This window comes from Chrysemys picta, chromosome 1 (assembly GCF_011386835.1).
Source record: "Chrysemys picta bellii isolate R12L10 chromosome 1, ASM1138683v2, whole genome shotgun sequence".
NCBI classification, from domain to species: domain Eukaryota; kingdom Metazoa; phylum Chordata; order Testudines; family Emydidae; genus Chrysemys; species Chrysemys picta.
In genome coordinates, this window is record NC_088791.1 from 233,332,471 (window position 1) to 233,359,657 (window position 27,187).

Below are 27,187 nucleotides of genomic sequence, written 5' to 3' on the forward strand. Positions count from 1 at the left end.
TAAAAAATGTTTTTTCCCCCTGATCACCTGTCTACCAGCAGCTAAGATTTCAGATTTGGTTGTGACACAAGAAAACATAGTTGTCTCAGTTTTCAGGCTATGATCTCATTCTCTCAAGTAAACTAAAATATTGTTGCATTAATTGTCTAAAGGCACTTTGCTGCATTCTGTTGTTTGTTCTGTTTTAGACTAATGTGTCAGGGGATATTTGTAGTCTCTTGGCCCTGATTCTCCACTGTGTCCTCAGAGTTGCCTGAGTATGGCACAAGTTAGGGCTGCACAGAGGGAACCTTAATTCATGTCACTAGCCTAAAGTCCCTAAGCCAGTGGAGGATCAGGTGCAACAGACACACTCCACCATGTCCCCTCTTTTCCCTGTTCTACCCATGTTCCACCCCAAGGATGCCCCTGACGCACATTCTTTCTTCTGAGGGTGATATGGCTGCCTCCAACTGACTTAGACCAGTAGAGAGGTCCTCTGCACAGGAAGAATTCTCCACTTGTCATCTCCAGCCATTTATAGACTGCTCTATAACTTCAAAAGTTATGAGCAGCTCCGGTACATATATATGTATTTAGGAACCTAACTTTGCTTTCTAAAGTTTACCAACTTTGACTCTAGCTCTGAATATATTTTTGAGAAATTTCTCTAAGGGACTTTGCAATTGCCTCTATGAAATCTTTTACTCCATGGGTATTAAAATAGTTTGATCCAAGATTTAGGCCATTTTTAGCCTCCAAGTTGCAGCACATTTCAAAACTCAAATCATGTTTAGTGATTGTGTAAGCAATGTTCAAGAAAATGGCACACTTTTGGACAACTTCCTGTTCACTTTTAAAGAGATATCTAGTAATTTCTGTAGACAAGTCTTTTAGACAATGACGTATATTCTGTTTTTATGCATATCGCATGAGCAGTGGAGTGGGCATGTACATGAAGGGAATTAATGATAAAGGATTTATACTTACATACAAAAAGACTGATTTTATCCAAAAGCTTTTCATGCCTTCTCCAAATTATACACATTTCATCTTTTTGATATCAAAGCAATGGATATTTAGCTTTCCATGAGTTCTGGAAAATTCATTTGCTTCTCATATTCCTTAACATATTCATCTGTGCCATATACTTTATTTACTTAGCCTAAGACCTTTGGTATTACCCACTGCGGATTCAGGAGGATGATTTGATATATTACAGGCATTTTTCAAATATATTGTTTAAATCAACACAAAGTCTATGTGTTTACAGTTTTTAAACAATTGTGTTTTAAAATAGTGTGTAAATCAAGGTTTAGTTTACAAATTAAATTGCTTGGCTCTGGCAGAGGCAGCAGCTAAGTTTGCAATTGTAAAAGTCTAATAAGTATTAGAGAAAGAGATCAGGGCAATGAAGAATCAGGCCTGCAGCTTGCGTAATTGTTTATACCTGTGCAAAGTGTATGTAAAACTACCAAATCAGAAAGGTAAGTGTTTTACAACCTGTTTGCAAATGACTTCAAGATGCAAAAGGCAGCGGAGAATCAAGTATACTGTGTTTTTGCAACAGCAAGTAATCAGCCTATGATTTAGTTTATTACAAAGGCTACTTTAAATTGGTTGGCAGGTTAATTAAATTATTGCTTACCTTTGCCTAACTGCCTTTTAGCTATTTGACTGTAATCTCTCTTCTCCCTAGTCAACACAGGTCTCTGATTAGAATACTGTTGAACACATACAAACTGTTGCTCAACTTCAGGTATCCTTGGTAGTGCACTTCTTTCTGGTCCAGCCCTTTTCTTCCAAAGCATTGCTTGTGTCAGGGCCGGCTTTAGGAAGTGCGGGGCCCAATTCGAACATTTTCAGCGGGGCCCCGGCAGGGATGACTAAAAAAAAAAATTCATGTAAAAAAAAGCCTTTCATTTCTTAGCAACTGGTTCCCTATAAAAAGTTCTGATTTAAGGGAATGTGCCACAGTATGTATTTTTTATACCAATAGGGTTACCATATGTCCATATTTTCCTGGGAGGAATTTTTAAATTTTAAAAATTTAAAAAATTCCTCCCAGACGGCGATTTAAGAACCAAAAAGCCTGACATGTCCGGGAAAATACGGATGTATGTTAACCCTACCTAAAGTTCTTTTTTTAAAAAGATGGGCCTGAACTAGAAATGAGCTCCGTTTCACATGTGTGGGTCCCCACCACTCCCTGGGGGTGTGCACATGTGTGGGTCCCAGCTGCTCCCTGCCCCCCTCATTGAAGCTTCCGGGAAAGGTGTGCAGGGTTACTGCCCTGGGAACTGCAGGGCACCACTGGACATGGGGCTGGCTGGAGGCAGGGCAGGGGCTGACTGGAGGTAGGATCTGGCTGCAGGCAGGGCAAGGGGTGCGGGGCTGGCTGGAGACAGGGGTGTGTGCGGTGGGCTGGCTGGCTTCAGGCAGGGCCGCAGGGGTGTGTGGCATGGGTTGACAGGGCTGGAGACAGAGGAGTGCGGGACTGGCTGGCTTCAGGCAGCGGGGTGCGGCAGGGGTTGGCTGGAAACAGGGCAGAGGGTGCGGGGCTGGTTACTGGCAGGGTAGGGGGTGCAGGGCTGGTGCGGGCAGGGGTGTGTGGGGGGCTGGCTGGCTTCAGGCAGGGCTGCAGGGGGGGTGCGGCAGGGGCTGGCTGTGGGCAGGGGGTGCAGGGCTGGCTGCAGGCAGTAGGAGGGCAGGGGGTGCAGGGCTAGTGCGGGCAGGGGGTGCGGGGCTGGCTGGAGACGGGCTGGCTGGAGGCAGGGCAGGGGGTCCGGGACTGGCTGGAGATGGGGCAGGGAGTGCGGGGCTGGCTGGAGATGGGCTGGTGCGGGCAGGGTAGGAGGTGTGGGGCTGGCTGGAGACAGGGCAGGGGGTCCGGGACTGGCTGGAGACGGGGCAGGGGGTGCGGGGCTGGCTAGAGATGGGCTTGCTGCGGGCAGGGCAGGGGGTGTGGGGCTGGTGCAGGCAGGGGGTGCGGGTACAGCCCACCCTGTACGGTGAGTGCCCCCTCCTCCTCCCCCCTCCCCCACCGGGGTAGCAGCAGCAGCAGCAGCCCGGGGCTTGAGGGCTATTTAAAGGGCCCAGGGCTCCCCTGCTTCCACTGCCCCAGCCCTGTATATAGCCAAGGGAGCTGTGGGGAAGCGGTGGGGCTCCAGTGGCTATTTAAAGGGCCAGGGCGGTAGAAGCAACGGGAGCCCTGGACTTTTTAAATAGCCCCCAGAGCTCTGCAGCCCTACCCCAGGGCTCCAGCAGTGGGGCTCTGGTGGGAATTTAAAGGGCCTGGGGCTCAAGCCCCTGCTGGGAGCCCCAGGCCCTTTAAATTGCTCCCTGGGGAAGCCGGGCCACCCTGGTACCGGGGCTTGGGCGCGGGGCCCGATTCAGGGGAATTGGTTGAATTGGCCTAAAGCCGGCCCTGGCTTGTGTGGCTGACATGAACAAGTCTTATTCCACTGGGAGCACAATAGTTCTGACCATCTTTTCTTTGTTCTGCTCTCACTCAGGTCCCCAGGCTCCATGCCCCTCTGACTGGCAGCTCAATACTTCTATGCTTGAGGTCACTCAAGTCCACCTCTAGTGTCCTCTATTTTCCTTCTTTGGAAAACAGGTAAGTGGATACTTTTACTTCTCCCGATACCACGTCTACACCTGGGCAACAGATTTTTATTCCAATTTTGATCTTTTCTACTTTATTGTTCTGAGTACTGTTGTATTTTAAAACAAACAAATCAAGCCAGAACCAAGACATGACCCACTTTTCCTCCCTCTTCTCCCTGTCACCCTATCCTTCTCCCATTCCCCTTCTCCTATGTCCCAATTATTCCTATATTCCTACCATTTATTTTCTTCTATTTCTCTTCCCCCAAAACTTCTCTTTCCCACCTTCGAGGCAACATACAGCTCTGTCCCTGGTTGCAATTGTCTCCTGCTGTGAGCCATCATGTCTCAGTGAAGGTCTTGTCTACAAGAGAAAACTGCAGAGATTTAGAAGCTGATTTAGTTAAACTGGCATAAACCCCTGTACAGATACTCTTAAGCCAAACCAAGCATGTTCGCACAAAGCACTTGCACTGATTTAACTAAATCTGTGCGAAACTGACAAATGTGTGGGTTTTTTTCCCCTCTCACATAGACACTCTGCTTCTTCTACTTGCCTCCATGCTCCTTTTGTCTCCTCCAACTCATGCAAAAAAGTGCAAGGCTTTCTTTCTCAGCATCCCTCTTCAGAATAACCTCCTTCTTCCTGGGCATCTGGTTACCTCAGTTTTCTACTTCAAATCCCTGTTTCAAACCAACCCCTTCTTGCTAATTTTCCATGAAATGTGAAATAATTAGGGAGATTTATTGAGGCTGCAAAGGTGAAAACACAACAATGGGGGATTTTGACTACCCTCACATTAACCGGGTATATCACCTCAGGAAAGGTTGCAGAGATAAATTTCTTGACACCACAAAGGACTGCTCCAAGAATCAGTTTGTCCTGGAGTCCACAAGGGGAAAGGCAATTCTTGATTTAGTCCTAAAGAGAGCACAAGATCTGGTCCAAGAGGTGAATCTAGCTGAATTGCTCGGTAATAGCGACCATAATGTAATTAAATTTAGCTCTCTAATATGAAATTGCAGAACTACTGGGATATCTAACCTGTCACTTAAATCAGCCTCTGTACCAGATGACTGGAGGGTAGCTAATATAACCAAAAAAAAAAAAAAAAGGCTCCAGAGGCAATCCCAGTAATTACAGGCTGGTAAGCCTAACTTCAGTACCAAGCAAATTGGTTGAAACTACAGGAAAAAACAAAATTATCAGACACATAAATGAACACAATAAGTTGGGGAAGAGTTAACATGGCTTTGAGGCATGATTTCCCTTTACAACTCTATTATATTTTGAGGGAGTCAACAAGCATGTGGACAAGTTGTCATAACTATAAAGGGAAGGGTAACAGCTCTCCTGTGTACAGTACTATAAAATCCTTCCTGGCCAGAGACTCCAAAATCCTTTTACCTGTAAAGGGTTAAGAAGCTCAGGTAACCTGGCTGACACCTGACCCAAAGGACCAATAAGGGGACAAGATACTTTCAAATCTTGGTGGGGGGAAGGCTGTTGTTTGTGCTCTTTGTTTTGGGGGTTGTTCGCTCTTGGGACTGAGAGGGACCAGACATCAATCCAGGTTCTCCACATCTTTCTGAACAAGTCTCTCCTATTTCAAACTTGTAAGTAAACAGCCAGGCAAGGCGTGTTAGTTTTTCATCTTTGTTTTCTCAACTTGTAAATGTACCTTTTACTAGGGTGTTTACCTCTGTTTGCTGTAACTTTGAACCTAAGGCTAGAGGGGGGTCCTCTGGGCTCTTTAAGTTTGATTACCCTGTAAAGTTATTTTCCATCCTGATTTTACAGAGATGATTTTTACCTTTTTCTTTAATTAAAAGCCTTCTTTTTAAGAACCTGATTGATTTTTCCTTGTTTTTAGATCCAAGGGGTTTGGATCTGTATTCACCAGGAGTTGGTGGGAGGAAGGAGGCGGGATGGTTAATTTCTCCTTGTTTTAAGATCAAAGGGGTTTGGATCTTGATTCACCAGGAGTTGGTGGGAGGAAGGAGGGGGGATGGTTAATTTCTCCTTGTTTTAAGATCCAAGGGGTTTGGATCTGTATTCACCAGGAAATTGGTGAAGAGTCTCTCAAGGCTACCCAGGGAAGGGAATTAGCATCGAGAGTAGTGGCAGCGGACCAGATCTAAGCTGGTAGTTAAGCTTAGAAGTTTTCATGCAGGCCCCCACATTTGTACCCTAAAGTTCAGAGTGGGGAAGCAGCCTTGACACAAGTCAACATAGTATACTGGACTTTCAGAGAGCCTTTGACAAGGTCTCTCACCAAAGGCTCTTAAGCAAAGTAAACAGTCATGGAATAGGAGGTCCTCTCATAGATCAGTAACAGACTAAAGGTAGGTTGAGAATCACTGCTTTATTCCTATTTACCATTGTGGGCTGCATCCAGTGCTATCTGTATGGCCCTGAGGATTTCACATGGGCTGAAGCTGCGTGCTGAAAGAGCTGCAAGCAGCCCATAGGACGGAGGTTGAGAACTACTGGAATAAAGGGTTTTCACAATGGAGAGCAGTAAATAGTGGGGTCTCTCAAGGCTCTGCATGGGGACCTATGCTGTTCAACATAATCATAAATGATCGGGTAAAGGGAGTAAACAATAAGGTGGCAAAATTTACAGACAATTGTAAAATTACTCGACATAGTTAAGTCCAAAACTAACCGTGAAGAGTTACAAAGGGATCTCACTAAAGTGGGTGACTTGATGACAAAATGGCAAATGAAATTCAATGTTGATTACTGCAAAATAATGCACGTTGGAAAATGTAATCCCAACTACATACAAAATGATGGGGTCTAAATTAGCTGTTGCCACTCAAGGAGATGTTGGAGTCTAAATGGATAGTTCTATAATACCTGCCCAAGGTGCAGTGGTAGTCCAAAAAGCTAACAATGTTAGAAACCATTAGGAAAGGGCTAGATAATAAAACAGAAAATATCATGATGCCCCTGTGTAAATCCATGGTAAACCCATACCTTGAATACTGTTTGCAGTTCTGGTGACCCCATCTCAAAAATATATTAGAATTGGAAAAAGTACAGAGAAGGGGAAAAATTATGTGGGATATGGAATAGCTTCCATATTAGGCAAGATTAAAAACACTGGGATGACTTAATTTAGAAAAGAGATGACTAAAAGGGAATATGAGAGAGAGGTCTATAAAATCGTGAATGGTATGGAGAATGTGAATAAGAAAGTGTTATTTACCCATTCACATAACTCAAAAATCAGGAGTCACCCAATGAAATAAATAGGCAGCAAGTTTAAAACAACCATAGGGATGTATATGGTCATACAACACACAGTCAACCTGTGGAATTTGCTAGCAGGGGATGTTGTGAAAGTTCAAAAAAGGCTTAGATAAATTCATGCAGGATAGGGCCATCAATGGCTATTAGCCAAGCTGATCAGGGTGTCCCTACTGTCTGATTACTAGTTGCTTTGGGCTCTGGCCACTGTCACAGCAGGATAACTGGTCTGACCCAGGACAGCCGTTCGCAAGGTCCGTCACTAACCTGCTCTTGCCATGACTACCCCTACTGACCATTTAAAAATACCTTACCAGATATTACTAGGGTTGCCAACTTTCTAATCACAGAAAACCAAACACTCCTGTCCAGTGGCGTAGCCAGGTTCTAAGAGCAGGGGGGAGCAAACATAAAAAAAGACGCCCCCCCTTGGCTGTAGAGGGAAGCTGGCAGAGGACAGGGGGTTTGAGGGGAGGTGGAAGGGAGGGATGTAGAGGGAGGGTGGCAGGAGGTTTGAGGGGAGGAGAAGGGGAGGATGTGGAGGGAGGGGGACAGGGGGTTTGACTTGAGGGGAGGTGGAGCAGAGGATGTAGGGAGGGTGGCAGAGGATGGGGGCATGAGGGGAGGTGAAGGGGAGGGAAAGGCAGGGGCACGGGGTACATGGGAGGGGTACACAGGGTATGGAGCTTGGGGAGGGGTTACCAGGGATGGGAGTGGGCTGGGGTCCCCGGGGCTCTCTGTGCAGAGGGGGCTGGAGCTGCCCCAGGGACCGGGAGAGCCTGGGAGTCCACTGCCTGCCCTTCCGTTGCTTTTTTCCGGGGCCCGGCCGCTAGGCCCAGCCCAGCCAGCAGCAGAGAGCAAACCCCACCATGGCGAATCTCCCGGCAGCCCTGATCACATGGCAAATCGGTAGCCGAGATCACGTGCGGCTCAGCTGCCTGGCGATGGACGGAGACGGGCAGAGAATCCCGTTCAGGGCCCTGTTCCAGGAGCACAGAGCCATCGTGGTGTTCGTGAGGGGGGAGCTGCTTTTTGTGTTGTCCCACCCACTTGTGCAAGCGGCTCTTGCGTAGCGGGACACCGGGGCATCTCCCCACTCAGTTCCGGTCTCCAAACCCACATGTTGGGGGGTGGGGGAGGGAGGAAGTAGGCTAGCTGCAAATTGGGTTCCCACGGTGCCCCTCACGCTGTCACTGCCTCGGAGGGCCTCGCCGCGTGCAGCACCAGCCCAGGTTCAGCACTGGCTCTACCCCTTGGGGGGTGGGGGCAGAAGGCAGCGAGCTCCGCCAGGCGTGGTCCGAGCTCCGCCAGGCGTGGTCCGAGCGAGCTGCTGCCAGGCTTGCCCGCTCAGCTCGGGGGCGCTGCCCTGCCCGGGGCTGCTGGCGGAGCCTGGCTATGGGGAGTTTTATTCCGGTGAGCCGAGGGCAGTGCCGAGGCTCCTGCTGGGAGTGACCGGCCACGGGTCTGCCCGGTGTGGCTGCCGCGAGGAGGTGGAGGAGACCCTCCCTGCCCCCGGGATGCCCCGGGACCCAGTCAGTGCAGGAGGCGGGGCGGGCACTGAGCTGCCCTCGCAGCGGGCTGTGCGCGGAGCTTGCCATGAGCAGCGCAGAGCCGTGGTGTCTGCCCCTCCACCATGCACAGGTTCTGCTGCTGCCTCTGCACCGCAGAGCGCTCCAAGGGGCCCGGCCGCCAAACTGTCCGCATCAAAGTTGGCTGCAGTGGGGAGAGGGGGGGAGAAAGAGTTGCGGGCTGCTATGCTGTGCCCCCCCCCTCACTCCTCCAGCTGTGCTGCCCCCTCCCCCTGGCTCCTCCAGGCGTGCTGCCCTCCCTTGCCTGCAGGAGCCCAGCGCAGCCCCGGCAGACCAAGCTTCAGAGTGGAGCGTGGGCCCCGCTTTTAGAAAATGTGCTGCGGGGAAGCAGCTGCCTCCCCTGCACCCCACTAGCTACGCTACTGCCCCTACCCCTTTCAAGAGCGGTGCCCCATCTCTGGGTTCAGAGGGTCGGAGGGGGCTCCAGGCTGAGGCAGGGGTTTGGGGTGTGTGTGTGTGTGGGGGGGGTATGGGCAGGGGATCCAGGCTCTGTGGTGGGGTCAGAAACGAGGGGTTTGGCATGTGGGAGGGGGCTCGCAGTTGGGGCAGGGGTTGGGGTGGTGAGGGCTCGAGCTCAGGATGCGGGCTCTGCTGTGGAGCCGGGGATGAGAGTTTGGGACACAGGAGGGGGCAGGGGGCAAGGGGTTCGGAGTGCAGGAGGCTCCGGAAGGGAGTTTGGGTACAGGAGAGGACGCGGGCTCAGCTCACCTCACGTAGCTCCTGGAAGAGGCCGGTGTGTCCCTGCGGTCCCTAGGCACAGGGGCAGCCAGGGAGGCTCCGCTTAGCTGCTCTCACCCGCAGGCACCGCCCTGCAGCTCCCATTGCCTACGGTTCCCAGGCAATGGGCGCTATGCAGCCCGTAGATGGGGCAGCGCGTGGAGCCCCCTGGCTGCGCCTAGGAGCCACAGGACACGTCGGAGCCAGGGCAGGGAGGCCTTGGAGCCGCTGTGCTGCCAACCAGAGGCCCAGAGCCACCAGGATCCCTTTCGCACTGGGAACCCGTTACTCCCCCGCCCCCTGCTCACGTCACACGGCAGGTCCCAGGGGGCTGTAACTCGGCGTCCCGGCTCTGCCCGCGGCGCCCCGCTAGGCTGTTTAGCGCCTAAGCGGCTTTACGGTGGGGCCCACCCAGACCGGGGGGTGGGAGGGGCTACAGCAACTGCCTTTCCCCCTACAGCCCCGCCCCTCCCGCAGCCAGTGCCAAGCCCCTTCTCTCCTCCCGCTCTATGGCTCCGCCCGGTTCGAGACAGGATGTCCCGCCTCCTGTCTACACGCTGATTGGTGGACGGGCTCCGGCTGCCGGCCCCGGGATTGGTCGCGGAGGGCCAGGCTCCTCCTGCTTCCGGTGTTGCCGTAGGGGGATTGGGTGGGGGAGGGGCGAGGAGTCGGATTAGAAGAATAGCCCGAGCTGAGGACGGTAGTTGCTGCGCGAGGGGACGACCCTGAGGGTAGGTGCAGCCCGCGCGCCGGTCCGCGCGGGGGAGAGACGCGGATGGCGGGCCTGGGCGCCCCTCGTTGCCGGGGGGGGGAGAAATTGGACCCGTCCCTATCCTCGCCCTGGGGCTGTGGGTCTCCGCTGTTGAGCGTGGGGGGAGGGGATCTCTGGTGGTCGAGCTGAACCCCCGCCCGCCGGAGCAGGTCCTGTTCTCTGTGCTGGGGCTGGCCCGAGCCCTGTCCTGCTTGGGCGCCTGTTTATGCAGCTGTTAGTGGCGGCAGGGGAGCGTTGTAATGGGTTGGGGGAGGAAAGGTGGACAGGCCCGGCCCGGGGGGTTTAAGGCGGGGGCCTGTCTCGGTGGGGTTTAATGGAGGATGGGAGAGGGAAGGTGGCCCGGGGCGTTGGGGGGGACGGACGGACGGACCGGCAGAGCCATGGTGGCGGTGGTGCGGCTGCTGCACAGAAGCCTGGGGCGCCCGGGCAGCGTTTCTAGCTAACTGGGTTTCGAGGTACACGGCATTTACTAACTGGTGCTGGGGTCAGATCCTCGGCCCGCAGACCGTATTCCAGTACAAATTAGAGCAGCAACGTAGGGGGTGGTGGCAACGGGCCTTGACTGAGCTTGAAGGTGACGAGACGAGGGGAAGAGGATGCTGTTTTTGGAGAGGAGCATCATAGAAGGTTCCCCCCCTCTCCTCCATCTGTGTGTGTGTGTAAAAATGGTAATAGCTTTGGGTTTGTCTGCTGCTTGCGTAATCTGGATCAATTATTTATTTCATGCACCATTTACGGGTGTGAGGGGCAGAGGCAGCAGCCCAGGCCTCTGAGGGTGTCCTTTGCTGCATCAGAAAGGATGTTTTCACCATCATCGGGAGGGGAAGGTTTGTGGCCTGAATAGTGGTGGTGGTACTTTTTCTTTCTTCCCCCTTTATGCATTGTCAGGGTGTCAGCTCCCATGTGAGTTAGGGAGATTCATATTCATATGAATACAACCTTAGAATAAATGGGAATTCTTCTGGTACTACCAAAATAACTTTGCATAGCTTGTTTTATCTACTAGATTTTTTCTCTCTCTTTCCTCCCTCCCCCCTCCCCCCACTGACAGGTCTGGCCACTCTGCCAGCCTGGAGAGGGCTGGAGACTGAAAATGTCTTCTGAACCTTTTTGTCTGGCTGCTCAAATTAGGTTTGATTCCAAATGGCTGAAGACAGATTTACAGGTAAGCACGTTGCTTGTGGTTTTTTATGACAGTATTTTGTATCATGGCATTTGGTGTGCACATCAGCAATGTTTTTAAATGTCAATTGGTAACAAACTGAAGAATCTAACTATGCTGTTGAAAATTTCATGCAGTTTCTGAGCATGCTGCCCTGAGAACTGATCTCAAAGAAGCAATAAAAGCAGTTTTAATTTCAGTGTAGTCTATATTTTGTTTAAAACCAAGCTGAAGTATATGTTTTTGCTTTTTAATGTCTTATTCACTGATTCATGTTTAATTATGTTATGTAGTGCTCTGTGATCTTAAAAAGTACTGTAAATATTTTTAGTCTGTTGTTTACTCTGTGACTATATATAGCTGATTGCTATAACATGGAAGAAAAACTGTGGTTAAGGAAAATCTGATCAAATTAAGTTACTTACACTTTGAAGAGTAGGAGCAACTAATTTAAATTCGCAGATGAATTTCTTGGCAATTCTGCTTGGATTATTTGTAGAGACTTTAATCGTGTGTGTGGTTCTCCCCCCCCCCCCCCCCCTTTTTAAAAAGCTTCCTACAAGGAGTTGTCTGATAAGTTTGTCTTGAATCTTTGTACTGTTTTTGACCTGTGGAAAAAATTGTACCTTGTTCAGATATTTATTGTGAAAATGGAATATATAACTCTTATCTGTGATGTTTGACTGAAAACCAAAACATATGCACTCATGATAAGGCCATGGAAAATAAAGATATAGTTTCTAGCTTTCAAACCCACGTTGTAATTAGTGGTGGTATGTAGAGGTTCGGGTCAGTAAAGCATGTATTTGGGATGGAATGGTCAGTCAATCAAATGTATATTTTTTTTCAGTACTTTACATTTTCAAAGTAATACATAAGAACTGAATCTCAAAATGGCATTGAAGTAGGTCAGTCAGTATTATCCTTCAGTTACAGATGAGGAAACTGAGAGAATGGCATAGTCAAATGACCTTTTCCAAGATTATGCAGAGAGTGACTGAATCGCAGAGTTGAGCCTAGAATTTAGCTGTTCCTTTGCTTAGATAAACGAGACAGACTTTGTCCTCAGGAGCCTGCAATCTGATGAGATTCTGTCTCCAATATTTTCCATCTAAAGTATAGCAAAACCAGATTCACTACTAGCATGCAACTTTTAGTGGGTTGGTATTTTCACATTGCATTCATTGGAAAAACCTTGTATGTGTAATTCTGTGAGATGACTGGACTCACGTTGGCTATTGGTAGAGTAAATCTCCTCTTCTCCCTCCCAATAGCTTGCATTGCTACCTGCAAAAATAAAAATAAAAAACAACTTTTAGCTAAGTTAATAAGTAACAGTGTCGTGAATGATATCTAAGATGCTTTTTATTTCTTAAAGCAAGAACATGGATGCTTTTAAATGGCCAAGTTGCATATATTTCATACCTGAGCTCAAATTTTGAGCTAAGCATTCTGCAGTAAAATTATAGGTCGCAAACATGCAGTGCCAGCTACAAGAGAATAGTGGAAATTTGCAGTTGAAAGTGGTGACTTTTCTTTCTGGCCAAACGCGTAATGTCCTTGCTGTTGGATTTTTTGTTTTTGTTTCAACTGTTTGTTTTTCCTCTGTGAATTGGAAGATTACAAATTTGTCTGCTCATGTGATTTGTTTGATATTGTCTCTTTGTTAATATTCTCACCCTTTTGTGATTGCTGGAGAACATTATCAACAAAATGGTCTTATGATCTTGAATTTAATTTTAGGTTGTTTTTCAATTGGATGAATTATAACTGCAGTAAGTACTTTTGCCTGTTGTGGGAATCCATGTAATGGTTAACTCTTTAATGAGCTATAGTAAGAGGAATTCCTAATATTAAGGAACTTAATTTTCAGTAAATAAAAGGTAAATCTTTTCATGACAAGAAAACAATTACATCTAAAGTTGTCAAAACAATATTTTGTCTTACCTGAAACATAAGAGTAACCGAGAACACAGGTACTGTTTGTGATGTCCAGATGCTAAATGTGAAAATCAGTCCTTTGTTTCCTCTTGTTTCATCTGCAATCTGTTGAAGAATAGTCAGAGTTGTTGTCTCCAACTATTATCAGACATTACTCCCAACCTTTTGTTAGAAAAGTAATATATTGATTTGGTCTTTTTAAATTTAGCTATTTTTTTGCTGGCATTACACTGGCTCTGTTCTCAGTGTAATGCCAGCAAAAAAAAAAAAAAAAAAATCTACATCTCTCCTCTATTAAAAAAATCAGTGAATTTTTTTTCCAATTTTAAAAAAATCCTGTGTATGGGTCCTTGAAATAGCTTAAGTTCTTCACCTAATAGATCCTGTGTGGCTTTGTTTCTTTCTTAGTGCATGCTGGACTGTACTGGCTATTGAGTGGAATAATCCAATTATTCTAGGGCTTTTATATTGGTTTATTTGATATAATGTAAATCATGTCAGTTAGAAAAAAGCAACCGAGGGTCCTGTGGCACCTTTGAGACTAACAGAAGTATTGGGAGCATAAGCTTTCGTGGGTAAGAACCTCACTTCTTCAGATGCATCTGAAGAAGTGAGGTTCTTACCCACGAAAGCTTATGCTCCCAATACTTCTGTTAGTCTCAAAGGTGCCACAGGACCCTCGGTTGCTTTTTACAGATTCAGACTAACACGGCTACCCTTCTGATACTTAGAAAAAAGTATCACTTTTTAAGGTGAGAGATCACACTTATTTAATGTGCTGGACTCTTGTTGACATCCTTTGTCTCCTGTACATGAAACAATTGTAGAATGGCTTTATGGCAGGGACTCCCAAACTTTTTCACTCTCCCACCCCGCAGGAGCTGGGGCCAGGGGCAGAGCAGGGCTGGGTGGCACTCCCTCCCCACACCCTGTGGGGGCTGACCTGAAAGTTCCTCTGTGCCTCCTCGGGGGGGGCGGGTGGGAGAAGGGGGAGAGAGCGGAAAAGCATACCACAGTTTGGGGATCATTGCTTTATGGAGTCTTGTATGCAGTGTAATAATAGTAGTGTCCGTACCAGCATATTAGAGAGACAAGGTTAGTGAGGTAATATCTTTTACTGGACCAACTTCTGTTGGTGAGAGAGACAAGCCTTCGAGCCATACAGAGCTCTTTTTCCGGTCTGGGAAAGGTACTCCTAGCATCACAGCAAAATGCAAGTTGGACAGATTATCTAGAAAAAGTAGTTAGCAGAGAACCAAAGGGTTGCAAGCAGTCCCATGTCCCATTGCAGGGCTTGAGGATTGCAGGTAGCCTAGTGTATTGTCCTTTGAGTCTTGAAAGAAGGAGGGGGGATGTCTTTCCTCTGGGTAGAACAACGCTTCTGAGGCCTGCCTTGTTCTATATCTTTTGTTATCTGCTGATAATTTACTATAGCTGTGTGGCCTGTTACTTCAAGCTTGACAACTCTGGCAAGTGTTGTGGATTGAAGTCAATTAAATCCCATTCTCTGTGGAGATCATTAACTCTTTTTTGCTCTGGCCTGGTGTGAAGTTTGTGCCACTGCATTAAAATAGCCCATATAAACATAACTATGGAACAAATAATTAGTTTAAAATGGGTCATGTGTATCCATTCTTTTTCCATGCCATAGGACTTCAGGCATGTACAGAACAGAAGGTCCAATATAAATTAGTGAAGTTTGGAAAGGTATGAGTGAGGTCAGTGTGGATGATACAGCACGGAGCCTAGTTGAAAGTGCCCTAATTCTGTTTCAGGGTAATGACTGCCAAGGGTTCAAAGCCAGTGTAATGTGGCATGTTCTCTTGTTAGCTTTCAAGGAACATAAAATCACCTGCACAAGTTCCGTTGTTATCCTAAAACTGGAACCTTTCTGTTCTTGAAGGTAAACTGCTGAAACCTTTTCAGTACAGATGTGCAAAGTTTTATTGGTAACTATATCTAATGGTACGTCTATACTTACCTGCTGGTTCGGCGGCAAGCAATCGATCTTCTGGGATCGATTTATCGCGTCTTGTCTAGACGCGATAAATTGATCCTGGAAGTGCTCAACGCTGGTAATCCTGCTCCGCGAGAGAAGTAGGCGGAGTCGACGGGGGAGCCTGCCTGCTGCGTGTGGACCCGCGGTAAGTACCTTTAAGTTCGAACTAAGAAACTTCGACTTCAGCTACGTTATTCATGTAGCTGAAGTTGCGTATCTTAGTTTGAACTGGGGGCTTAGTGTGGACCAGCCCTTATTCTCTTTCCTTGTCTCTCTCACTACCAGTTTAGTCAGTGTTATTGTAGATGCCATCTTGGATCATTACAAGGCCAAAGTTCTCTTCATAAATATTTTGAAGTCTTATTTATACATCTTTTATATCTCATTTCAACATGACTAGTCGTTTAATACATCTATTGTTCTCCCACTGTTCACTATTAAGTGAACTTTCTCCCACTGACCCTTACCTAAACAAAATGTGTGTTCATAGCTGACCAGGAGATTGAACAGTGAAGTCCAAAGAACATGTCAAAAATAGATAGATAGTTTCTAGTGCACTATATCCTCTGGCTCAAATTATTTGAAACCAAAATTAATGATGTTCTAAACAAACTACACCAGATACTGAATATTTATCAAGTTATTTGAAGTTTTCAACTTAAAATCTAGACTTTTTTTTTTCCCCTTCAGAAGTATTAGCTCTCACAATTCCAATTGAAGTCAGTGGGAGCAGTACACCTATGAAAATCCAGCCTCTTCCCGCTTAGACAGTAACTGTAATAAGGGCTTTCTGGAGTCCTGAGCTTGATGATCTCCTCATCTGGCTTGGCTTTTATTAATTGCCAGGTTAGCAAACGAGAACCTGGAATCTGAAAGTAGTTACATGCTTTCTCCATATGTCTTTACTGCTAACTACTATTTTATGGGCTTGTCTTATCTGTAAAGTTAACTCGGGTAATAAGCTGGGTGTTGCTTATAACTCAGGTATGTGGGGCATCCCCATGGTTGTAACTTGAGTTGGCTAGCATGTCAGGGGATATAGGCTGCCAGTTTTTTAGTACAACTTGACAGCTGGTAAAGAAACACATAATGAATTGTTAGAGAAATGTATATGAAATAATATTAAAGTAGATTCATTTTTACATTTTCTTATAACATTAAATATATTTCTGCTTTCTGTATGTCTTGTTGACACAGATCTCAAACAGTGCTTAAGACAAACCAGCTTTCTGATTTCTTTTTTATCTACAGTGGATTCTTGGTCTGTGTAGGGCAAAGCAAATCAGACAAGTGTGTGATTTACTAGCCAGGTGTAGATCTCCCTAGTAAAACAGACTATGGAGGATAGATGCTAACTGGATGGGACTAGCTAACCAGCAACTTGAAGGCCACAAGAAGCAGATAAGAATAAGACAACTGTTGTAAGGAACAATGGAAAGACCGCTTGTGTCTTTCGCCAACAGAAGTTGCTCTAATAAAAGATACTATATCTCACCCACCTTGTGTCTTTACTTTCCAATATTAGAGACAAGGTGGGGTGTTGTAATGTCTTTTCTTGGGCCAACTTCTGTTGGTGAGACAAGCTTTTGAGCTTTGGTAGAGCTCTTCTTCGGGTGCACTGACAGTTCTGTAATAGAAAGCAAGATTGATGGTGTTGCTGAGAGGTTTTCTGGGCTAATAGAGCCTAGGAGGTGGGAGATGGGGGTCCAAATAGACCTTTAATTAAAAATGAAAAAGCTAAGAAAAAATCTAACTGGAATAGAAAAGGAATTGATAATCTTTTCCTTAATGTTTCTTATTTTTCTACTAGGAACTATTTTTCAGAGGAAAGATACGTTGTATTATCTCCCTGTCCAAAATAGTTTTTCAGTCAGGTATGTGTGATATGAGAGGAGGCAAGAGAGAACATGTATCACTGTGTAAAGGTGGTGTGGCATGAAGATTTTGTTGGCATGAGTTTTTTGATAGTTGCATTATTCTTGAGTGGCAATGAGAAACCTATTTATACCACACTGTCTATTCTGTACAACCATAAAGAACATAGGAACTATTTTAGGAATATTGTAGAGTTCTAAAAAAATTATTGGGATTATTTCTCTTAACCTTCTGGGTGTGTATAGCCAGGTGCCTCAGTGCACGAAACTGTGTATATATCTCCAAGGGAGAGAAATAAAAAGACCTTCTAAGGTGTGTCTAAAAATAACCTATATTATCTCATCAAGCTATATAAATTGTCTTAACGCCACAGTTTTCATGTACCTTGTAGAACTAGAAGTGAGTTCTGGGTCCCATTCGAAAGGGGAAAAACTCCCCAATTGTGTGTTGCTCCTGTTTCTAGCTCTAAAGGGCAACAAGAAATTAAACTTTAAAACAGTCCAGGAAAACTGTCAGCTCAGGTCTTATTCTTACTGTTCCTGGATCATCCTCAATTGTACTTCTGAAGGAGAAGTGCCACATGTGGCATTGGAAGGACGAAAGGCATATGGGCTTTATTTTATTTTTTTTGTAGATCGGCTTTTGAAACTTCTCTGTTAGACTAAGTGCTGACTAGATGGAGTATTGGCCAGGTGGTGATGGCTTATGTGCGTGCAACACTGGTCACACCTGTGCAACTTAGCAAGTGGATATATCCTGTGTGTGTTATGTAGAATTTTCAAAGCACTGTTTAGAAATTCCTGTTATTGTTTCAATATCTCCGTTGGGTGAATGATCTGTTGTTTCTCGGTGGTGGAGGCTGCCATTTAGATTAAACCCTGCCCCCGCGCTCCTCCCTCCCCCAGCAGAAGCCAAGTTTGATGCCAAGTGCGACTGAAAGAACTACTGTTGCTATTAGCAGTCTAAATAATAGGCTTTCATTGGTAGTATAAGCCTGACTTCCAAAGCAAAGTGATTCTGGCTTACTTGTCATTATCAAACTGTTAAGATGATGGCTTTGTCTTTGTTTACTAATGTTTTAATTAGATTGTTGAAGTTTCTTAAATATAATATTTTGTAATTAGACAAATAGAATATTCTCTCTTACTACATTCTAGTTTTTCCTTTAACATGTGGGGAAATCACCTTTGGTAGAGTGTTTGCCAGTACTGGGAGATATACAGGTATGTGGAAAAAGCTATAAACAGTAACAGGTCATTCACGTTTACTTCAGACATATGCTCTTAGATGTATTTCAAAATATTTGTCCCCTTCTCCCTTAAATTTGAGCCAAGTGTGAAAATTGGTGACAAAACAGCTTGTATCACCAGGGCTTAAAAAATTTACCTGACGCTCTGAATCTCAAGAACTAATCCTCTTGTCAAGTGTGTAAGGGTATGTCTACACTGCATCTGGGAGTGAGCCTCCCAGCCTGGGTCCACAGACTTCAGCTAGCGCTTTAAGAATCGCTGTGCATCTCAGGCTGGAGCTTGGGCTCTGAAAACAGGGCGGTGGGGTTGAGAGCCCAAGCTGCCATGGCTGCATAGCTCTTTTTAGAGGGCTATTGTGAGCCCTTCTAGCATGAGTCTGCGAACCCAGGCTGGGAGGCTCGCACCCTGATGCAGTGTACTCTTGTGTACCTGTGCTGGCACCCCCTACCAATTAAAGGAATAAAACTGATCTATCGTGTATTTAATAACACTGTCATTTGCCTTTCTATTGAATGCATTTTTAAAATGTTTTAAACATGCCATATCTCTTACATTTTGTCATACCTTTTTTCCCTGGACTTCACTCCCATCTTTTTTTTTTTTTTTTTTTTTTTTTTTTTTTTTTTAAACCACTATAGAACATGGCTTGTTTTTCCTACAACATTTTCAGGTTTTTCTTTTGCCTCCATGCTCTTATGACAGTCTTTTGCTCTCTTGTCTTGCCTTACTTCGCTGCTTTCCTCTCTTGTCCATATCTACCTCATGCATAGAACTTAAACAATTTTAGTAGAAACCCAATGCCTAGAGAACTAAAACTACTAGTCAAAGCCAGATACAGAATATTGCCCCTGGACATTGGCCCCAACCTCCAGTTGGGAAAGCCTCCCATGCCAGCTAGTGGAAAGGGGAGCATGTTGTGCTTCGTATACTGATACTGTTTTTCGATCCTGCTCTGTTAACTGGATAGCAGTAGTAAAAAGTCTGCTGTAGCTTGGGAAAGCAGTGGGCAGCAGCCAAGGTATTAGAGCTCTCTTCTTAATAAGACAGCTTTGCTTCAGCTTACATTCATTTCATATTTGGAAGGCTATTTTTGCAACCATATGAGTGAGAGGTGACTTTTTCAAAGGGGTAACAAACTTTAAGAATTACACTCGTGTCTGAAATCTTTGTACCTGCTATAAGTTATGCCTAAAATCTTGCTCTCCCATTGAGTTCTGTATGGGAAGACTTCTTTGTCAGCCTGGAATCCCATTGCATTTGGTGAGGCTCCCCTGCATCTTTGTCATCCACCTATGAGGATCTTATTGTAGTATCAGAGCCTTGGTTATTAAAAGGCAAAAGTTAGCGAATGTGGTGGGTTTCAGTCATTTCCGCTTTAAAGTCCAGTTTCTGAAAAGAGCCTTACAAACATCAACAGGGTTTAGAAACACTTGCAGTTTTAAATAACTCAAAAATTAGTATTGGGGGAAATTAGGTTTAGGTTTTGTAACAACCCAAGCACTCCAAGTATTTATTCAGGCCTAATCTGATGGTGTCCAGTTTGCAAATTAATTCCAGTTCTGCAGTTTCACTTTGGAGTCTCTTTTTGAAATTTTGTTGAAGAATTGCCACTTTCAGGTCTGTTATTGAGTGACCAGGGAGACTGAAGTGTTCTCCTACTGGTTTTTGAATGTTATGATTCTGACATCTGATTTCCCCCTACTGTTACTCACACCTTCTTGTCAACTGTTTGAAATGGGCCACTCTCATTACCATTTCAAAAGTTATTTTTCCTCCCTTGGTATCCTGCTGTCAATTGAATTGTCTTGTTAGACTGACCTTACACTTGGTAAAGCAAATCACATCTTTTCATGTATTTATACCTGCGCCTGTATTTTCCACTCTATGCATCTGATGAAGTGGGTTCTAGCATATGAAAGCTTATGCCCAAACAAATTTGTTAGTCTCCAAGGTACCACAAGGACTCCTCGTTGTTTTTAATATCGTTTAGGACTCTAGTAGCAGAGTATGGAACTGATGCAGTTCTAGTAAGCTTCACGCTTAGTCCTCAAGCTAAATAGTAAAATTCAAATGTTACTGTGAAAAGCCATAGTGAAGTGAATTACTTGTAAGTGAGGTATGATCCCATGGAGACTGGGAAAAGGAAACAGAAGGGGGAAAAAAACAACAACCACAGAAGGGTGAGAAATACAAAAAACAGACGTAAAGAGGCAAAGACAGAGTGTGTTGGAGAGAACAGGGGAGTATGGATGTTGCTTCTCTACCCTTCTCTTGAAAAGGTCATGTTTTCTTCCTCTCTTCTCCCCCTCTCTCCCCCCCACCTTTTTTTTTTTTTTTTTTTTTTTTAAGGGTTGATGCAAAATATGATACAGCTGCAAGGAAGAGGCAGGATGCTCTTTTTTTCTCTCCCCTTTGCACTGCTGGGGATTTTGGAGTGCTTCCCAGTGAGTAGTTCCTGTCTTTCATAACTGGCCCTTGTTAGTAGTTTCTGATAACTTTTTCAGGTTGCAATATAAATGTTTCTTTGAAGGTTGTCTTAATTAAGTTCTTTGATGGGGATGGTTTTGCTGCCTGCTTTGTTTTACTTGCACTACCTGCTTCAGTGAAGTTCATATAAGTAACTTTAGACTTTCATTCTGCCTACGGGGCAGTTTGCTCTTCTGGCATGGATTGTTAATCAGCTAGGCCGTGTTTAGAGATTTGTTTGCCAAAATTCTCTGAACAGTTGATTCCAAACAATTTACCCAACTCCTGTTTATTTCTAAAAGAATCCCATTTTTAAAAAAACTTCAATTGAGGTTGTGCATGGAAAAATATGGTAAGGATTCAGGATCTTATGCAGATGATGTAGCAGTGTGTCTTCCGTTTGGATTAGAAAGGAGCGTAATAATTGGCATAAATGATTTGATCTATAGAGTTTATGAAAAGTTAGATCCCCTAGATGCTGCTACGTTCCTGCTGGAGGACATCTGCCCAGGAGGGGATTCAGGACTTCTCTTAAGTCTTGAGAGAATAACTAACAGTTGGAATAGGAGTTTGCACAGAGGGAGAGTAGGCTTCTAAATTAGATTTTTAAGTTAGTTGTTAATTGGGCTAAAGAAAATCTATTAAACTAAACAAACACTTTACCGTCTAACTTAAAAAGTAAACCTAGTGCCAGTCAGAGTAAAAGCCTCAATTTAATTGTGCAGATAAGATTACCAATAGGTTACTGGGGGCTGCTGAGTGTGTAGTGCATTAATGTAGTGCTTCCTAAATGCCACACATCCAATTGTGACCATGGGTGGCAGGTGTGTCTAATCTGGTAGGCCACCTTTCTGCATTTGCTCCCCCTATCAGTTGAATTTCTCCTCTGCAAGACTAGCAGTTGCATATAAATGTTTTAGAGAATGTGGTCCTGAACTCTAAGTATCTTCAGAAACCTCTTTATTCCCAAATGTTCTGTTAATAGAATCCTAGAAATGTAGGACTAGAAGGGACCTCATTAGATCATCTATCCAGTCCTTTGCACTGAGGCAGGACTTAATGTTATCTAGATCATCCCTGATAAGTGTGTGTCTAACCTGTTCTTAAAAACCTGTAATGATGGAGATTCCACAACCTGCCTAGCTAATTTGTTTCAGTGCTTAACTGCTCTTACAGTTAGGAAGCTTTTCGTAATGTCTAACCTAGGGGTAGGCAACCTATGGCACATGTGCCAAGAGTTGCATGCAAGCTGATTTTCAGTGGCACTCATACTGCCCGGGTCCTAGCCACCGGTCCAGGGTGGCTCTGCATTTTAATTTAATTTTAAATGAAGCTTCTTAAACATTTTAAAAACCTTATTTACTTTATATACAACAATAGTTTAGTTATATATTAGACTTCTAGAAAGAGACCTTCTAAAAACGTTAAAATGTATGACTGGCACGCAAAACCTTAAATCAGAGTGAATAAATGAAGACTCGGCACACCACTTCTGGAAGGTTGCCAACCCCTGGCCTAACCTAACCTAAATGTCTCTTGCTGCAATTTAAGCCCATTATGTCTTATCCTGTCCTCAGTGGTTAAGATGAACACCTTGTCACCCTCCTCTTTGTAATACTTATGTACTTGAAGACTGTTATGTCCACCCTCTATCTTCTCTATTCCAGACTAAAAAAACTGGGTTTGTTTAATCTTTCCCTGTAGTTAATGTTTTCTAGATCTTTAATCATTTTTGTTGCTCTCCTCTGGACTCTTTCCAATTTGTCCACATCTTTCCAAAAGTGTGGTGCCCAGAACTGGCCAGAGTGCTCCAGTGGAGGCCTTATCAGTGCTGAGTAGTAGTAGAATTACTTCTCATGCCTAAGGCTACGTTTTAGACACAGGTGGTGTTTTTTAAGTAAAAGTTATGGACAGGTCATGGGCAATAAACAATTATTCACAGTCGGTGACCTGTCCATGACTTGTACTATATTACCCTGACTAAATCTTGGGTGGGAGGCACCACAGGTGCTCGCGGATGGGGGCGGTTGGCGGGGCTGGCAGGCTCCCTGGAAGCGGTGACATATCCCTCCCTCAGCTCCTAGGTCCGCACGCTGCCTCCACTTGCAGGCACCACCCCTTGGCCACGGTTCCCAGATAATGGGAGCTGTGGAGCCAGCGCTTGGGGCGGGGGCAGCACATGGAGCTAGGAGCTGAGGGAGGAACTTGTCGCCCTTCCTGGAGAGCCCCCAATATAGAGCCCTCACCCCCCCCCCCCGGCACCCAAACTCCCAGCCCTGAGCCCCTTCCTACGCCCAAACTCCTGCTGCTACTTGGTGGGAAGGAGTGGTGGTGGTGCCGGTGGCCCAAGACTGCCCTAGCAGCAGCTGATGTGGCTGGCCCAGGGGCTGCCTGATCAGCTGCTGCCTGAGCTGCTGTGGCTGGCCCAGGGGCTGCCTGAGCAGCTCAGGCAGCCCCTGGGCCAGCCGCACCAGCCACTGCAGAAGTCACAGAGGTCCTGAAAAGTTATGGAATCCATGACTTCTTTGACAAACTCACAGCCTTACTCGTGTCTTTCTTACAACACTCGTGTTAGTACATTCCAGAATGGTGTGTGTGGTGTGTTTTTGTGTGTGTGTGTGTTTTTTGGTGTGTGTTTTGTTTTGTGTTGCTACAGTATTTTTCTATTTAGTTTGTGATTTCCCCTATAACCTCAAGATGCTTTTCAGCAGTGCTCCTTCCTAGGCAGTCATTTTCCATTTTGTATCTGTGCAATTGATTGCTCCTTCCTAAGTAGAGTACTTTGCATCTGTCCATATTGAATTGCATCCTATTGATTTTCACACAATTTCTCCAGTTTGTAAAGGTAATTTTGAATTCTAATCCTGTCCTCCAAAGCTCTTGCAACCCCTGCCAGCTTGGTATCATCTACTAACTTTAAGTGTACTCTCTTTGCCATTATCTAAATCATTTATGAAGATATTGAATAGAACTGGACCCAGGACAGTTCTCTGCAGGACCCCACTCAATATGCCTTTCCAGTTTAACTATGAACAAGAGAACTGCTGAGTACAGTTTTTTCAACCAGTTGTGCACCCACCTTATAGTAGATTTGACTAGGCTATATTTCCCTAGTCTGCTTATGAGTAGGGTGACCATATGTCCCGTTTTGGCTGGGACAGTCCTTTTTTAAGTCCTATACTGGCCGTCCTGATTTTTTTGGCAAAACTGCATTTTGCCAGAAAGATGGGGTGTGACCTAGTGGGACACGAAGGAATGTGCGGGGTGGGGGGAGGGGGAGCAGCAATACCAGCCCTACATGGGAGGGAGGGCTCAGGAGAGTGGCTTAGGCCAGCCCAGCCCTGAGTGGCCAGGTGGCAGGGGGTCTTGGGCCAGCCCTGCCTGCGGAGAGGGAGAAGGGGGCATTGGGCTCTGGCCCCCCATTTTCCCTTTGGGAAAATATGGTCACCCTAGTTATGAGAAGATCATGTGAGACCATATCAAAAGCCTTATTAAAGTTGAGATATATCACGTCTACTGCTTCCCCCATCCACAAGGTTTGTTCCTCTGTCAAAGGAGGATATCAGGTTGACTTGATGCAGGGGCGTGTGCAAGAATTAAAAATTTGACAACTCTTGGAGGGGCATGTTCTGTGTCCCCATCGCAGCCACGGGGTTGGAAGAAGTGGCAGCTCCCTGCTGTGGCCCTGGGCCGTGCCTCTGCTTGCCTCCCCTTGAGCATGTCCCAGCTTGATGTGATTTGTTCTTGATAAATCCATGTTAACTGTTACTTATCTCTCTCTTGTTTTTTTTTTTTTTTTTTAAAGGTGCTTACAAATTGGTTGTTTGCTCCATTATCTTTGTGGTACCAAAGTTAAGTGGACTGGTCTATATTTTCCTGGCTTGTCCTTACTCCCCTTTTAATAGATAGGTATTATGTTTGGCCTTTTTCAGTCCTCTGAGATCTCTCCCATCCTCCATGAGTTCTCAAATATAATCACTAATGGCTCAGAGATGTCTTCAGTTAGTTTAAGTATTTTAGGATGTATTTTGTCAGGACCTGTCAACTTGAAGACTCTAACTTGTCTAAGTAATTCTTAATGGGTTCTTTCCGTATTTTAGCCTCCCATCCTACCCCCTTTATACAGATGTTCGCTATGTTAGTTGTTTGATCACTGCTAACCTTTTTGATGAAAAGTGAAACAAAAAAAAGCGTTTAGCATTTCGGCCGTTGCTGCATTTTCTACTGTCTTTCCCTCCTTTTTGAGTAATCGGCTTACCCTGTTCTTGGGCTTCCTCTCGCTACTAATGTATTTTGTAAAATGTAGTCTTGTTTTGTTACCCTTTGTGTCCATATCTAATTTAATCTGATTTTGTGCCTTGGTCTTTCTAATTTGTCCCTCAAGCTACATGGGGGAAAGAGTGCTCTGCAAGGGTTGCGGTGCAGCTGACTAGGGGAAAAATCTCTCAAATTCTCCCACACTTTTCCACAGGTTTGGGGTCATTGTATATCTCACTGCTGAGGGTAAGCAGGAAAGCAAGGGTATGTCTGCTACATGCTTGTGGCTTCCAGCCTGGTCCCTATGCTACTCACCTGTGTGCTGCTTTGGTCCTTTCACAAGTGATTGCCGAATGGCACAGGAAAGTTTCCTACAATGGGGGAAAACAAAGCAGCTCTTCCAAAGAACCTTCGGCAAAAGATTGTTGAGTACCTCCAGGAAACTTTCCTAGAGATCTCTCTGGAGGATTCCCATGAGATCTTGGCGTGCATCAACACCCTGTTCTGCCGTACTGATTAGCTGCACAGAGAAATAAACAGCACACAGAAACACAGCCAGCCTTGTACATTTCTATACCCTGAATCCACCTCTGCACTACACAAACCACTTACCAGGTGTGTCCTTGCCTGCTTCTTGCTCACCGGAGAGCAACTGCTGAGACTGGCTAGACACCTTCAGAGTGGTGAAGAGTTCCTGGCTGACTGCCCCACTGGGCGACCCAGCCAGGAGCTCCTCATCATCATCTGACTCTAACTCTTCATCAGTGCAGGGATACTGTTCAAAAGCAACGGGTAACTTGGATTAGAAAAGGGAAATGTAAAACCTGAGGTTGTCTGTTTTTCTGTATATCTTGTATGTTTGCTTTCCCTTTATATTTCATCTTTGAATCTGTGGTTACATAAACTTTATTTTTGCCACAAGCAGGTCTCTGGTGTGCTAACTATGAAGTGTGAGTTCCAAAGCACACTGATAACTGTGGAGGCTGGTTTCACATGTTTGGGGGTTATGAACTAGAGCGGAATGATCTGAGTGTCTTTGTACTTAAGAACTCCAGGGAGGACACATTTGGTAAACTTCGGACACATTTGGGACTGGATGGGCTGTTTATGTCACACTGCAAGGAGTGACTAGGCTGATATGAGTCGGGGCAAAACCTGGTGTTTGTGGGCTGGCTACTGGTGTCAGAGATTGGAACCAGAGATTGGTTTGGGTGGTTCCCAGGACATCAGTCATTGCCACAAACAGTGACACAGAAAGCAACAGAGGGTCCTGTGGCACCTTTGAGACTAACAGAAGTACTGGGAGCATAAGCTTTCGTGGGTAAGAACCTCACTTCTTCAGATGCATCTGAAGAAGTGAGGTTCTTACCCACGAAAGCTTATGCTCCCAGTACTTCTGTTAGTCTCAAAGGTGCCACAGGACCCTCTGTTGCTTTTTACAGATTCAGACTAACACGGCTACCCCTCTGATAAGTGACACAGAAGAGCATCCTCATCTTTCTGATAGACTGCAACCAAAAGGTTTCTGGACAGAACTCCAGTTCTTATGTCTCAGCACTTGGATGTCAGGTGGATAGGCACTTTGGAAATGTTTGGATATAGCAAATGTTCAGGAGAGAATGCTTGTCTCTCTGTGTTGGCTAACCTCATTTCCAAGCAAATTTATGGGAAGAATGGTCCTGTGGCTGAAGTACAGATCTATAGCTGTTCTGTTCTCTGCAACTGATTTGCTGTGATTGTGGGCAAGTCAGTTATCAACTTGGTTGGTTATAATTGGGTTAATACTTTTCTTACAGATGTTGAGAAGCTTAATTATTGATAAAATGCTTTGAGATTCTGAAATGGGGAAGGTTAAAAAACAGTTTGGCCAGTAGTTTTATTCACCACACTTTAAGAAACTGCTTAAACATGTTTGGTTTTGAGTATCATAGTAGCAAAACATTGCTGATTTTGTTGCTTACTGTCCCCATGGAGTGAACTAGAATTCCAGTGTTAAATTGCTCTGGTTAAAGTGAAGGAGTATATCTGCTGTTTGCATTTGTTATAAACACTTTATCTGTAGTTTTAAAAACACTGTGTCAGTAATCCTCCTTTCAGTCAGTTGCTTTGTTTATTGCCACACACTATCATATGTCCGTTACACTTAAGTGTTTTTTTTAACTTCATTTTTTTCAGATAATGAAGCAAGATAATAACTTAAATGCCACTAAAACAACAGCAAAAGCTGTCTTTCTAAAAGCTATCTATACAATACCGGCTTTGAAATAAATAAATAAAACCCCCAAACTGACTGTATATACTAGAGAGAATTATTC

At 45.2% G+C, this 27,187-nt stretch overlaps 1 protein-coding gene and 1 long non-coding RNA gene across 4 annotated transcripts in view; one reads left to right on the plus strand and one right to left on the minus strand.

The window, feature by feature from the left end:
- Window positions 1-870: 870 nt before the first annotated feature.
- LOC135982879 (uncharacterized) lies at window positions 871-9,283 on the minus strand. Its single transcript, XR_010600356.1, has 3 exons — window positions 9,142-9,283; window positions 3,827-3,952; window positions 871-1,865 (listed from the first exon to the last, which is right to left on the minus strand). It is a non-coding gene; the product is annotated as an uncharacterized LOC135982879 (long non-coding RNA).
- The window catches only part of HERC2 (HECT and RLD domain containing E3 ubiquitin protein ligase 2), a 209,120-nt gene continuing 190,986 nt past the window's right edge, over window positions 9,054-27,187 (plus strand). The window contains exons 1-2 of one of the 3 annotated variants that reach the window (XM_065591123.1): window positions 9,054-9,881; window positions 10,974-11,087. In XM_065591123.1, the coding sequence (XP_065447195.1) occupies window positions 11,016-11,087 (72 nt within the window). In that variant the 5' untranslated portion in view covers window positions 9,054-9,881; window positions 10,974-11,015. Of the gene's footprint in view, window positions 9,882-9,992; window positions 10,591-10,973; window positions 11,088-27,187 lie in introns of those variants that run through there. The other 2 variants (XM_065591131.1, XM_065591128.1) reach the window with 2 other exon arrangements.